The sequence below is a fragment of the Thamnophis elegans genome, chromosome 3 (assembly GCF_009769535.1).
Source record: "Thamnophis elegans isolate rThaEle1 chromosome 3, rThaEle1.pri, whole genome shotgun sequence".
NCBI lineage: Eukaryota > Metazoa > Chordata > Lepidosauria > Squamata > Colubridae > Thamnophis > Thamnophis elegans.
Window position 1 is genome coordinate 67,681,331 of NC_045543.1, and position 13,329 is coordinate 67,694,659.

Here is a 13,329-nt window from a genome sequence, read left to right on the forward strand (position 1 = left end):
ACTTAAATTTTTTTCTTGGGTAGTCTCTTCCTCTAATAATAAAATTTCCTCACCAAATCGATACACTTTTTCTTTCCGCTTTCTTCCTGTTCCGGAACTGTCCCAACTTCAGCAGCTTCATTAGCTGCATTTCTGTTGCCGGAAAAAAAGGGCTATTCCTGGATCTTTCAGGGACTTTGTGGTGTCCCTGAGATCAGCAGGAGGTGCCCTTCTCAATCACCATCTCTGCGGTACTGTTTAGGTCCAAATGGACCGTCCAGCAGCAGAAATTCGACTGTGATCTCGGAGCACCAAGATTACACGTCGTGACGTCGTGACGTCAGCTCTCCTCTCCACAAGTTCCCTGTTCTGAAGTGCACTAGACATGTTAATCCATAATCTATCAAAGTGCGCAACAGACTTTATGTTTAAGTTCCAGAGCTACATTAGCACCTCTTTCCTGCATTGTTCTCATCATCACTGTCAATTTTCAATACCATTTGCTCTGTGAGCAAAATAATATGTCAGTTATGCCATTATCTGAGGAATGCTAGGAGCAAGATGTTCTTCTTTAGACATTCCACTACAAATGTCCTTACACTCTAGACAAATAAAAAGTTTTTTATTGATGACTTGCCCTGTTGCTGGGTTACCAGTCCTCAACATGGCAAAGCAAAGTCTGCTGCCTATAATTGCACACAACTAAAATTAGAACTAATCTGAGAATGTGAGATCCTTGACATTATTGCTGTATATACATTACTGTGATCAAGAGTAGATGTTCAAGAGCACCACAATATCAGTCTTCACATGGCTCTTGATATTTATTCTCTAGAAAGTCAATCTGTGGGATTCCTGAAGCTCTCTGAGCGTGCTTGTTTTCTTGCAGGTATATCAGTACTTTGAGTACTGAGGATATTATCTAGTTTGTGTAATGAAAGAGCTACAAGAAAACAACCAAGCTCAGAGGGAGCATTGAGGACCCCTCATTTCAACCCTGAGCTACAAATATTCTCCTTTATAAGTTGATCTGTATTTAGCAACAGCAGAAACATCAGAGGCTGCAAAATAGTCAGATACATTATTCTAATGTAAACAAGAAATGTCACACCACATACAAACATACATATATGTGCAGCAGGACATAGGAATCAATACATCAATCCTTGCCTTTTCCTATCTTCTATCTCTCTTATCTTTGTTTCCCCCTCCAAAGATTCTTGGATTACTTCCCTCAGCCTTTCCCTCACCTCTTTGATATTTACATAATGATTTGTCTGGCCTGAAAATAAATGATTTCCTCATAACCAGCCTTGGCTTTCAAATACTTAGTCCTCAATATATGTTCACAATTGGGACTAGAATTTTTGTCATAAGTCATTGAGGTAAATAAATTGAATCATCATATGACCAAATCCAATTTTATAACCATAGATACTATGGCTGCAAGTAAAGTCACCATGGTCATAAGTTGAGTCGTGTGGTTGTAAAATAAAATACAAGGTTATAAGTGTAAATCCAATTTAACCAATGGCATTTTTTTTAGAAACACTGGACAACAAAAGATTTTATTTCCTGAACACTATGGATGTTTCTTATAAATATTTAGCGGTTAATCATTAAAATAACCTATAATATAACCTATCACATACCATTTTATAGAAAGTGTTTTTACACAATGGCGGTGTTCATCCTTTGGTACCTGTTGGCTTTGCTGCACACATGAAAGAAGCATACAAAAATTTGGATCTCTTGTTGAAGCACATCCAGTACAGCAAGTACAATCTATGAGATCTAAAAACAATGACTGCTGGTTGGAATGTAGCTTTGATACCAAGTGCTGTTGTTACATATGTGAATGGGACAGCTGTGCAAGAGAGCCAGATTACATTAAAAAGAAATGGCCACTTTGAAAGAATTTGGTTCCAGAACAGAAAAATGTGGCACATGAATGACTTGCTGACCTGACAAAGATATTTTTGCCCTCACTTCACATAAAACTCAGACTGATGAAAATTTTTGTGAAAGATTAAGGAAGGCATTTTTGTTTGTCTACAAATTAGAAACGAGCAGTTTGAAGATTTGTTAGTGGAGCCAGAGAAAATCATCTGCAAAGCAAGGATGTTATTGAATTTGGGGGGGGGGCTACATAGCACCAAACTACATAGATTGACAATCTTTTTATAGCTTACAAGGCCATGAAGTGGTCACTGAACGTATCATTGAAGATTCATTGTCCACATTCACACTTGGATGATTCACACAAGGATCTGAATTGCAATCACATAATTACATGGACAGTTCAAAATTTGAATTTAGATTGTAACTGACTTTTTTGGAGGCCGTTGTTAATTTGAGTTATCATTAAGCAAACAGTTGTAAGTCAAGGAATTACTTGTAGCATTCTTCAGATTGACGCCTCTTGATTATTTAATTCTACTTGGCTTTGGCTTCTGAATACATTTCCTTTCTATAAAAATATTTCTACTAAAATTATTATGAAATTCCAGCTACAAAGTGATTTATGTGTCCCTCTGGCCAACAACCTGATTATCTATTACCATTGATGTTAATTTTACCAAACCATCACAAGAAATCATTGCCTGGAATGATCACCATATGAACAAACTGACAAGCCCATTTCTCTTGCAGATGTTGGATAATTATTCAGGCCCCACAGATTCCTGACAATTTATTTTAGCATTGAGAGTTTGTCTCAAATAACTAACTTGTGTCATGGTTTTTCAGTAATCTTCCTAATAAGATCAACTTTCTATTTTATTGCAACTCAAGACATTAGTTAGGAACTGGGGAGTCGACTGGAAGTTCTCCAGCTGGACAGACATGGGGGATGTGATCTCTGTAGAGTATCACATGAACCCTGTCTGACAAACCAATTCTGAGATCTTTTTATATCAGAACCCTCCTGGAGGAGGGGGAGAAGGGGCAGTGTCTCATCAGACCCAGTGGGAGGCAACAGGTCCCTCACAGATCAGAGATTTGTCCCCTGAATTGGAGTAAGGGGCAGCAGCATGGCAACATGGCTGCACAAGAAGCTGGCTTCCAGCCAAAGCAACTCAACAGGAGTGTGAGGATGAGATGAAAGACTGGTAAGAAAATTTATCTAACTCACAGTCATAAATCAAAATTTGGAAAAGGCAAAGAATCTTGAGAGCACAAATAATATTGATGGAAAGATCAGGACTTTTGCAAAAGAAAGGAAGAAAGAAAAGGAAAATGGAGGGTTGAAACTCTAGCCCCCCCCCCAAAAGCCATTTGTTTGAAACAATCTGGACAGAAAGGGAGAAAGCACAGAAGTGACAAACCCACTCAAACACTAACTTTAAATTCGGTTTAAAGAATTGGGAAATATGAAAAGATTGTGTTTTTAAAGGAGTCTAGGAGCGTGAAGATTTGCTTCGTCTGAGTGTCTTTTACCTAACATATTTTAAGCAACTCCAATTAACGAGAGATGGAATGCAATAAAGGAGAAAGATCAAGAAAAAAGCACTATCTCCTCACTTACAACTGATAACCTAATCTTGCCTGTGTGGGAAATTTTAATTAACCAACTGCCATAAATCAGAACTTGGAAAAGCAGGAGGGAAGAAAAACATACCTGAGTTTGGCTGTATGCAAGCTTGTTCCAATTAATATATTTTGAGCTATTTTAATTAACGGGAGGTAGAAAATACCAAAGAAAAAAATAATAACAAAACCAAGAATTGGGAAATATGAAGTCTTTTTTTCTTTTTTGTCTGCAAAAGATCAAGATGGCTCCAGCTCCTCTTCTGTTTTCCCAGTAGTTGAATTTACTAAATTTAAGGTGGACCAGAACCTCAAAATAAAATTTATATAACTAAATGCAATTTTTGAACTGGACATTAAGGAAGAACAAAAGACCAAGATGGCTCCCATCGCTCTTCCCCACAGCAACTGAAGTAGATAAATTTAAGGTGGACTAGAACTCTGAAATAAGAACTGTATAACTAACTGTAACTTTGGGACTGGACATTATGGAAAGGTGGGAATTTGAAGAACTATGTGAAATTATAAAAAATATGCATAAATCATTAAAATCAAGCCTAAATAGAATTTGAATTCAGAAAAGTAGGTATCTAAAAAAGAAGGGAAGAAAGAAGGGGGGAGAGTCAATGAAGGGGTAGAAACGGTAGGAAATAAAAAGCAGACAAAAAACTCAACTGGGCTTGGCAGTGGTGTAGGGGAAAATGTAAAGGGGGGATGTGTCCCAACAAAAGGGAATAAAAAGCAGACAAATGATGTTTTAGAGGTTGACAGTGGCATAAGGAAAATTGAAGTAGAAGGTTATGCCCCAACAAAGGGAAATATAAAAGATCTTTTTGACGGTGGCTTGGGGAAAATTGAAGACGGTGGATGTGTCAAAACAAAGAAAAGGGAAAAGGCAGGAATAGAGAAGTGGGACAAAAGACTTACTAGGAAAAAATCAGACAACTAGAAATTGTTATATGGGAAAATATAAAGGTAACATAAGAAATTTATTCGTAAATGTGATAGTAAAATGGAGTTGCTAACTGATTGAATATGATAATGGAAAGATAATTAAATAAAGGTTAAAGCATATGGAACATGGAGAAATATGAAACTGATGGGAAGATTGTAAAGCAGAAGTTTGTGATTCACTTTTAAACATGCTAATTAAACTGAGTTGCTAATTGATTGAATATGACAATAGAAGGACAATTAAGCATGGGTTAAAATATATGAAACATGGACATATTTAGAACTTTTAAGATGATAAATAAAGTGAGATGTGTACCATTTGATATGCTATATAGTAGATTAAGGGAATTGTAATGAACATTGAACAGTAAGGATTGCCATTTATAGACAATTAAGGGTAATCTAAACCAAGGTATGGAAAAATGGAGAGGGAACATGAAACATACCTACAATGGGAAGCTATTCAGATTTAAAGACAGAATCACAAAGTGGGGGCGTGTAAAGATGTATAATTATATAAATATAATGATGAGAATAGCTGGGAATTGTAATCAGGTCAACATCTCGGCCAAAATTAGGCAGGGTGGGGGTGTTAAAAGCACAATGACTATATATGTATACTTTTTTGTTCTCTCTTTTAAAAAAAGGAGGAAGATATATGTTAAAATTAAATATGTATATTGAAAAGGAATTATAAGTACCATTAACATAAAATGGAGTTCGCTCAGAAGCTGAAATATACCAAGTAAATGAGATGAAGAGTGTGAAGTAGAGAGAGGTAAGGGAATAAGAAGTAGAGAGAGGTAAGGGATAGGAGAGTGGGCAGGGGGCAAGAGAAGGAGAGAGATGAGGAGTGGAAAGGGGAGAGGAAAGGAGAGAGGAAAGGAGAGAGGAAGGGGAAGGAGAGAAGAAAATAGGGAAGAAAGGAGGTAGGGAGGAAGAGAAGAGAGGGAGAAGAAAGTGATGGATAAGGTACAAATATGTTGTATGGAGAGCAAAAGAGCCAATAATTGTTTTGGGGAGTTAATGGTAAGGTGAATTGATGTAAACATTTAATAATACAATACGATGTTGGCCATGTAATAGTATACGTGTGGTTATATGTTATGAAAATGAAAAAATAACACACACACATAGATAGATAGATAGATAGATAGATATAGATATAGATATAGATATAGATATAGATATAGATATAGATATAGATATAGATATAGATATAGATATAGATATAGATATAGATATAGATATAGATATAGATATAGATATAGATATAGATATAGATATAGATATAGATATATAGATAGATATATGATGTTAGTAGGAATCTAGCCAGGTTCTGAAAATTGAAGCAGTGCTTCAGAACATCCTTAAATTCCATCAAGGTCAGCAATAAAAAAAGGTGATTTAGATTGTTATGTAGTAACTACACATGAGACAGAACACTCTAAAGGCAATGCCTTAAGCATCGGCATAGTTAAGAATCAAAAGTGTAACTGGACAGCAAGTGATTTGATATCACTGCTTGCCATTGTGGAATTCTGCCCAAAGGCACCTTGTATGGTAACAGCTGCCAAAATGTAGACTTTTTAGGCTACATTAATAGAGCTATAGCATCAAAATCGTAGGAAGTAATAATTCCTCTCTACACTGCACTGCTCAGACCATCCTGATATACTGTGTCTAATTCTGGTCATCACAATATAGGAAGAATGCTGAAGAACTGGAAAGTATGAAGATAAGAGTAACAAAGAGAGTAAAGATCTTGGAGACTACATCCTATGAATAACAGTTAAATGAACTGGATGTATTATTCTTGAGAGCCAATTTATCTAATGGTTAAGGCATCAAGCTAGGAGAGTAATGGTGAACCTTTTCAGAAGCAAGTGTCCAAATGAGAATGTGTGTGCATGTGCATGTGCCGGAAACTTGAAGACCAGTGGTCGGCATATGCATGCCTGTTTTTAGGCATTTTGGGGCTGTTTTCAGGCTATTTTGGGGCCATTTTCAGGCTGTTTTTTGGGATGAAAACAGCCAGAAAATGGCCCTGGAAATGGCCTGAAAAAGATCCAGAAACAGCCTGGAAAACGACCTGGTTTTGGACTGTTTTCAGGCCATATTCTGGCGTTCTAGAGCCCACAAAGACCAGCTGGCCGGTGCGCATGCGCAGAGAGAGGGCTCTGTATGCCACCTCTAGCATGTGTTCCATAGGTTGCCATCATGGGGCTAGGAATTAGGAGGCAGGGAGTTCTAGCTAAAATCAGCTGGGTGACCTTGGGTCAGTCACTCTGTGCCATCCTGCTCCTTTGTCATATCAATAGCCAAGTGGGAGTAGGAAACAGAGAGTGAACAAAAGAACCACATATCATTTCTGGTGTTTAAGTAGTGCTCAAGATACTTTGGGATTGCACCCATGATATCTATCACTATTGGTTATTGTTTGGAATAAATAGAAAAAGGGGACTTCATGGCAAATTGAAGATGTCTCTAAAGAAATAAGGACAACATTATACCTGACATCTGTCGCTGGATGCAGGATCTGAACTTACGCCAGAGAAAATAGAGTTCATGAGATGGTCTGCATATTCTCCAGGCAGCTGCTCCTTGTGAGTTTAATATTGGTTCTATAAAAGGAACTTGCAAGTTACTGTTTTTCATAAGCCACCCAGAATCATTGTGAGTGAGTGGGCAGCCATATAAATTTTCTAAATAAATAATAAATACATAAATGTGTGGTTTTATGACAAAAGACAAAAGGAAAATTATTTGATGGGACTAATTGGGAGTAAGGAGAAAAAATATAATATTGCCTTTATTTTAACCTAGATTAAATAGACAAATTGCTATCTTGGCTAATATTTAATAATATTTTTTTAACTAGGCAACAATGTTTTAAGGGCTTATTTACAGATAAGAGTTATAAGAGCTGTGGTAGTGCAGAGGTTAGAATGTAGTATTGAAGATTAATTTTGCCAACTGCCAGGAGTTCAATCAGCCTTCCAAGGTTGGTAAAATGAGGAGCCAAATTGTTGGGAGCAATATGCCAATTTTGTAAATCGCTTAGAGACAACTGTAAAACACTGTGAAGAGGTATATAAGTCTAAGTGATATTGCTGTATGGGAAAGAAGATTGTTCCTTTTTAGGTTTATCTTATTGGTTAAAACAATTACATTATTACCTTTGACATATTTATTAGATTTTTATTGATTCAATTTAAATAGTGAGGTTTGGAGGATTTGTTTAAAAATAAAAAATGAAACATAAATATAAAAGAAAATTTCAGGTGTTTGGGTTTTCTTTAAGATAATGCTTATAATAGATATGTGGTTATTTCTGGTAACTCTTAATAGACTTTTCTGATTAAGATGGATGATAAGGCTTTAAAGATTTGTTTATAGAGAATGAAGTGAGATATGGGATGAAGAGATTGTTGTATTTTAAGAGTGGTGATAAGAGAGGTTAAATAACATTTAAGAGATGTTAAAGTTATTTATGTTTGCTGTGATAAAGAGGGAAGTTTTTTTTCCCTTTCAACTCATTTATCTTTCAAAGTTGGTATTAGTTTTGTATCTACAATGGAATCTTTAATTTTTTTAAAAAGAAGTAAACAAAAAACATTGATTTTGTAAAGTTACAAATGGTTAAGGTCCAGAAATAAGATTTTAGAATTAATTATAAGAATACTTCTTATAAGAATTTCCCTTGGGAAAATACTGTTATTTCTTTTTTTAAAAGATGATAGGACACAACTTTGAAGGTTGGATATTGAACCTTTGAAGATGGAACTAAAAGGTACTAAATAGAATAGAATAGAATTCTTTATTGGCCAAGTATGATTGGACACACAAGGATTTTGTCTTTGGTGCATATGCTTTCAGTGTACATAAAAAGATAAGACACATTCGTCAAGAATCATAAGGTACAACACTTAATGATAGTCATAGGGTACAAATAAGCAATCAAATCATACTAGGAAAAATCAATATAAATTGTAAGGATACAAGCAACACATCTAGAGTAAATGTTACAATTAAAGGAGAAGAACACTTAACTTTGACTTACTTATACAGAATGGAGCAAAATATTTTAATGTTGATTGGACATAATAAGAATATATTTGGACAATGGACCCAGAAGCTGATTTTAAGAGTGTTTCTCTCTATAGATAAACTGTGTTTAAATGATGTTACACAAGAGGAACACGTTTTACCAGACAAGACTGAGGTTGATCTGAAAGTGGATTTAAAAATGGCAGGCTACATATGGAAAAAGATGCTACATTGGACCTACAAAAATGATGTTTTAATTAAAAAGGACATACAAACCACAAACCAAGAGGATGACTTGAATAAGTTTCCAGATTGGACTTACAAAAGAAACTTGTTAAAGCTTTGAAGAATTTTGTAAGAAGGGACAAAGAAAAAATGACAAAAAATCAAGTTCTAGGATATTATTTGAAGGGATTAAATAATAAGATTGTTAGAGGTAAAATGAAGGAATATAAGGATGGTTTATTTCATCTGTTTAAAATAAATATGTTACCTCTGGTAAGCCTTAATGGAGGAGTTTTGTTGATCAGGACTGAAATGGCAAGGTTTTAAAAATTTATTTATAAATAAGAGATGAAATATTGGAAGAAGAAATAATTTGTTGACTTTAAAAAAAGGTGAGATTCAAAGTTAGCTGAATTATTTTCGCTTCTGACTTCCCTAAAAATAATCAACTTCATATTCTCATCTCCTCATACTCAGGCATGTTCCTTTTTTATCAGTTTCTATGGAAACTAGCAAGGAAAGAAAAATATGTGTGCCTCACATTACAAAGATAATGTTAAGTAAAAGAAACAGGCAGCCTACTTCTAACAAGGAAGCCAGGTTTTCATGATGTGCTTTATGACCATTAAGTATGTTATTGAACCACTGTTATTCAGTAGGTCCCTGGCTCACCAGAGTGTTGATTAGTTTATATCAGTAAAGTAGGAAGTGTCTCTACAGTCATATATGATCTCTTTTACCAACACAACCTATATTTTATCAAATTCTGTCTAGGCAGTTGTGTTTATCTGATTCCATGTATACAATATAGTGAAGGGCTCCATTTTAAAAAAACAGCTTTTGAGGGGGGTGTCGGAGTAGAAAATATACATTTAAATGGGTGAATTTCAGATAACATTAATCTCAGCTGGAGTGTTATGACTCTTATAAGCTGTGTCACATTGGTATTAAATTTCTTTTAGCAGCATAATAGTCATTTTTTGGTTTAAAGGACAAACAGAAGAGCAAACTGTGCTTATGTAATTTATTTCAATCTGTTCCTAATGCCACACTATAATTAGTTACAATGAAAAGGAAATCAGTTTTCCGTCTTAGTTTTTAATGGAGTTAATAGGTTGGATTCTGTTCTTTAACTCCTTTTCCATTGTGTGCACAGTGAATCTGTCACTCAAAACTTAAATGACTGCAATTAAAGAGTTATGTGTATTATCTCAGCCAATTGATATCTCACAGGTGTTCAAAAAAAATAAATCAGTTTTCTCCTTCAGAAGAGAAAAAAATAATAACTTGCAATACAGCCATGGGCTTATCTACATTGAATAAAAAGAGTAACAACGGTTTTATTTTGTGGAAAAGACGAGTGAATTAACATTTGATTTCTCCCTGCTCTCAAGCACTGACCACCAGCTTTGTTGTATTTAGGAAGGAATATTATTTTTAAGTGATATATTGAGTGGGGAAAGTCTATTTTTTGAATCTACTTCTGGTCTAGGAACAAACTGGATCAAAATATACCTCAGAGGATCCCAGAGTAAATAAGGGTATTTCTGGCGTTACAAATCTGGACATCACACCATCTGTATAAAATGTTTATACATCTCTACCAAATTATCCATTTAAATAATACATCAACCTCCTGTGTACTCTGTAATCCAGGAAGTTAGGTTTATCTGATCTAATAAGTTGGTATGAAATTTATGACTGCATAGCGACTCTTCTGGAATGACTTGAAGACCAAACAGAAAATATAATCTACAAAGTTTATATAAACTTTTTTTGCTTTTATCTGATTTTTATCAAAGTAAACTGCTTTCAAATATTATTCCCATGGTGAATTTAGCATACTAAATATATGTTTGTACATGTGACTTTGAGAAAAGCATATAGGGGGAAGAAAAGAAAAGAAATACATTTTTCTCTCCATTAAAAATGTTGCAAATATATTTAAGTTGAGTAGGATGTACAGTTTTCATGGCTGAAAGGATAAATTTAGTAGTATAGTGATATAATTTTGAAGAATTGATTCATACATCCCATTACTGTTCCTATATCATGAGAAAGTTTTAGTAGGAACATAATAAATCTAATATACAGTATAAAGTACAATTTGAGTAGTTTTCCAAGCATACAGGCAAATGGATTCTGTATTTGGAACAAGTACATAATGATAGAAGCTCATCTTTATTTATGCAAAATAAATATTTTAGAGAATATTGAACATAACAATGTAAGATGTACCATAACCTTAGATGAAGCTAAATACCTTTTTATTCCATCATTTCCTTAACAGTAAGAAGTGCTTTGGAAAGCCAACAATAGGACAAGAGCATCTGGTTTACATAAAATCTTAGAACAAGTTTGAAAGGACTTCATTAATCATTTAGTCCAACTTATAGAGATAGCCCAGAAGCAGGAATTCAACAACATTATGTTAAAAAAAATCAGCTTAGTCAAAATATACAGGAAGGGGGGGGGGGATGAAGATTGCCAAGTCTTGATTCAAGATTCTGTTATAATACCCTATAACAATAAAATTTCAGTATCTTATGTGGTGTTTATTTCCAGATTTGATCTATGTTGCAGGGCAGATATTTCCTTCCCCACTTACATTGATGAACACAGATAGAATATTCACAAATACCTCAATAAGCAAAATTCTCCTTCAAATTCTAGTACACATTTTATGGCATTACTGGATTTTTTTTCTTCAGTTTATTCATTTTTTTCCATTGAAGGCAGCTTGTTGTAGACTTCCTTTAAATTTTTAAAAAAATACATTTTCCCATTTTTTCCATTTAAATTAATATTGTCTTTTTTTCCCACAACAGGAAGATGACGATGATAATCAGCCCCTCAGCCTGGCCTGGCCTGATACGCCCCGGAAACAGCTTACATATCTGGTTGTTTTGCCTATCGTTTTTCCATTATGGGCGACTCTACCTGATGTTAGAAATCCAGTGAGAATTACTGTTTTAACTTTTATACATGAATTGGTATGCAAAATATGTTTGTAAAGGACAGATCTAGCCTTGATACTATTATTGAGTATACATAAATAAGTTCATTTTTAGCTTCCATTAGATTGCTTGGGAGAGAAAATACTTGATAAAAAATGTCATGATAAATGACATTCGGCTTGAGCTTTTGGAGACCTTGCTTGGCAGACAATAACAGTGAATACATTGCCATTTACTTGTATAAATATTTAATGGCAACCTATAAAATATTGTATTAATAGTTCTTTTATGTTTGTCTGCATGCCTTCTTCTTTAGATGTCTATTAAACTTCATTTGCAGAAGAAATGTTCCTCTTGGACTATGCAGACACCCAACATTTTTTCCATCAACAACAACTCTAAAGCTTCTGCTATAATTTAACATTATTTTAAATCCCAACAAGATCCATTCAGTCTAAGCTCTTTTCAAAATCATTGATTTCAAAAGGCAAGATTGGAATAAATGGTCTTCCAGAGTGGGCAAAAGACCTCTTGGGTCTCTTGAACTCAGCTTTCTCTCTTCAGCTTCCCTCTCAGATCACCAAGATTGGGCAAGATTGGGTTTTATTTTATTCATCAAATTTGTTTAGCTATTCATCTCACAAAAAGATGACTCTGGGCAGCATACAGCAAGCAATAAAAACCAATGTAAAAAGAACAAATATAAAGACATAAACATCCTCAGTAATACATAAATATTATAAAAACAAATGTATAAACCCTAAGCAAAGAGAGGAGAAAAATGGCCACCTTAGCAATGGAGCTATTGAAGAATGTCTTTGGTTCTCTGGGAGCCCCAAGTCTGATAACATAACCAGGTCTTGAGGGACCTTCCGGAATAGCAAAAGGCTGCAAGGCATGGAGCTAATCTAATTTGGGAGGGTGGGAGGGTATATGTTCCAGAAAATGAGCACCGTGAGAAGGTAGGTTCCCTGGAACGCCCCAAACATAGTTCCCTTAATTGATGGTACCCACAGCATGTTTTCTCTACCAGATCTAATGGGGCAGGCTGATGTAAGCGGGTAGAGGCGGTCCCTCAGATAGCCCAATCACACGCCATGATGGATTAGTTAGCCTAAATCTATTATCTTTAGTCTTCAGACTGTCACAACTTTCTTAGCTTCAAACCCTGACAGAGCAAGAAAGCCAGTCCATGCTTTTCAATTTAACAACCCTCCATATTCATTTGTAAAGAAGTGCTACAAAGCCCTTCTAAAAACCAAAGACCAGGAAAGCTACAAGAGAGGAGTAGAATACATCAATTGCCTCAGTTTCCTGATTCTGGCACTTAATTAACAGTTTTCGGTTAGGGATTTTGGTCCAATCTACAAATTTATTTATGTATATGTATATGTTAAATTTGGAGACCACCATCTCATTGAGATCTGCTGGAGGATTGCTTTGAACTGTCCACAAATCTTCCCTAAAAACATCTTGTCCACAAAAACATCTCCATTTTTTAGGCTCCATGAGAGAGAATTGGTCTAAGACCAACCAGAGGAAATCCATCTCTCATTCCTGTAACAGATAGCACTGTACTGTCTACACAAGCCAATCCTCCTCAGCTTTTCCTAGGTTCACGAAAAATCTTTCACCT

The 13,329-nt window shown here is 35.1% G+C and overlaps 1 protein-coding gene across 1 annotated transcript in view; it reads left to right on the forward strand.

Annotated features, from left to right (window-relative positions):
• SLC24A2 (solute carrier family 24 member 2) overlaps nucleotides 1-13,329 on the forward strand; it is an 82,975-nt gene that overhangs the window by 61,585 nt on the left and 8,061 nt on the right. The window contains exon 6 of the mRNA XM_032214248.1: nucleotides 11,565-11,693. Within this exon, the coding sequence (XP_032070139.1) occupies nucleotides 11,565-11,693 (129 nt within the window). The remainder of the gene's footprint in view (nucleotides 1-11,564; nucleotides 11,694-13,329) is intronic.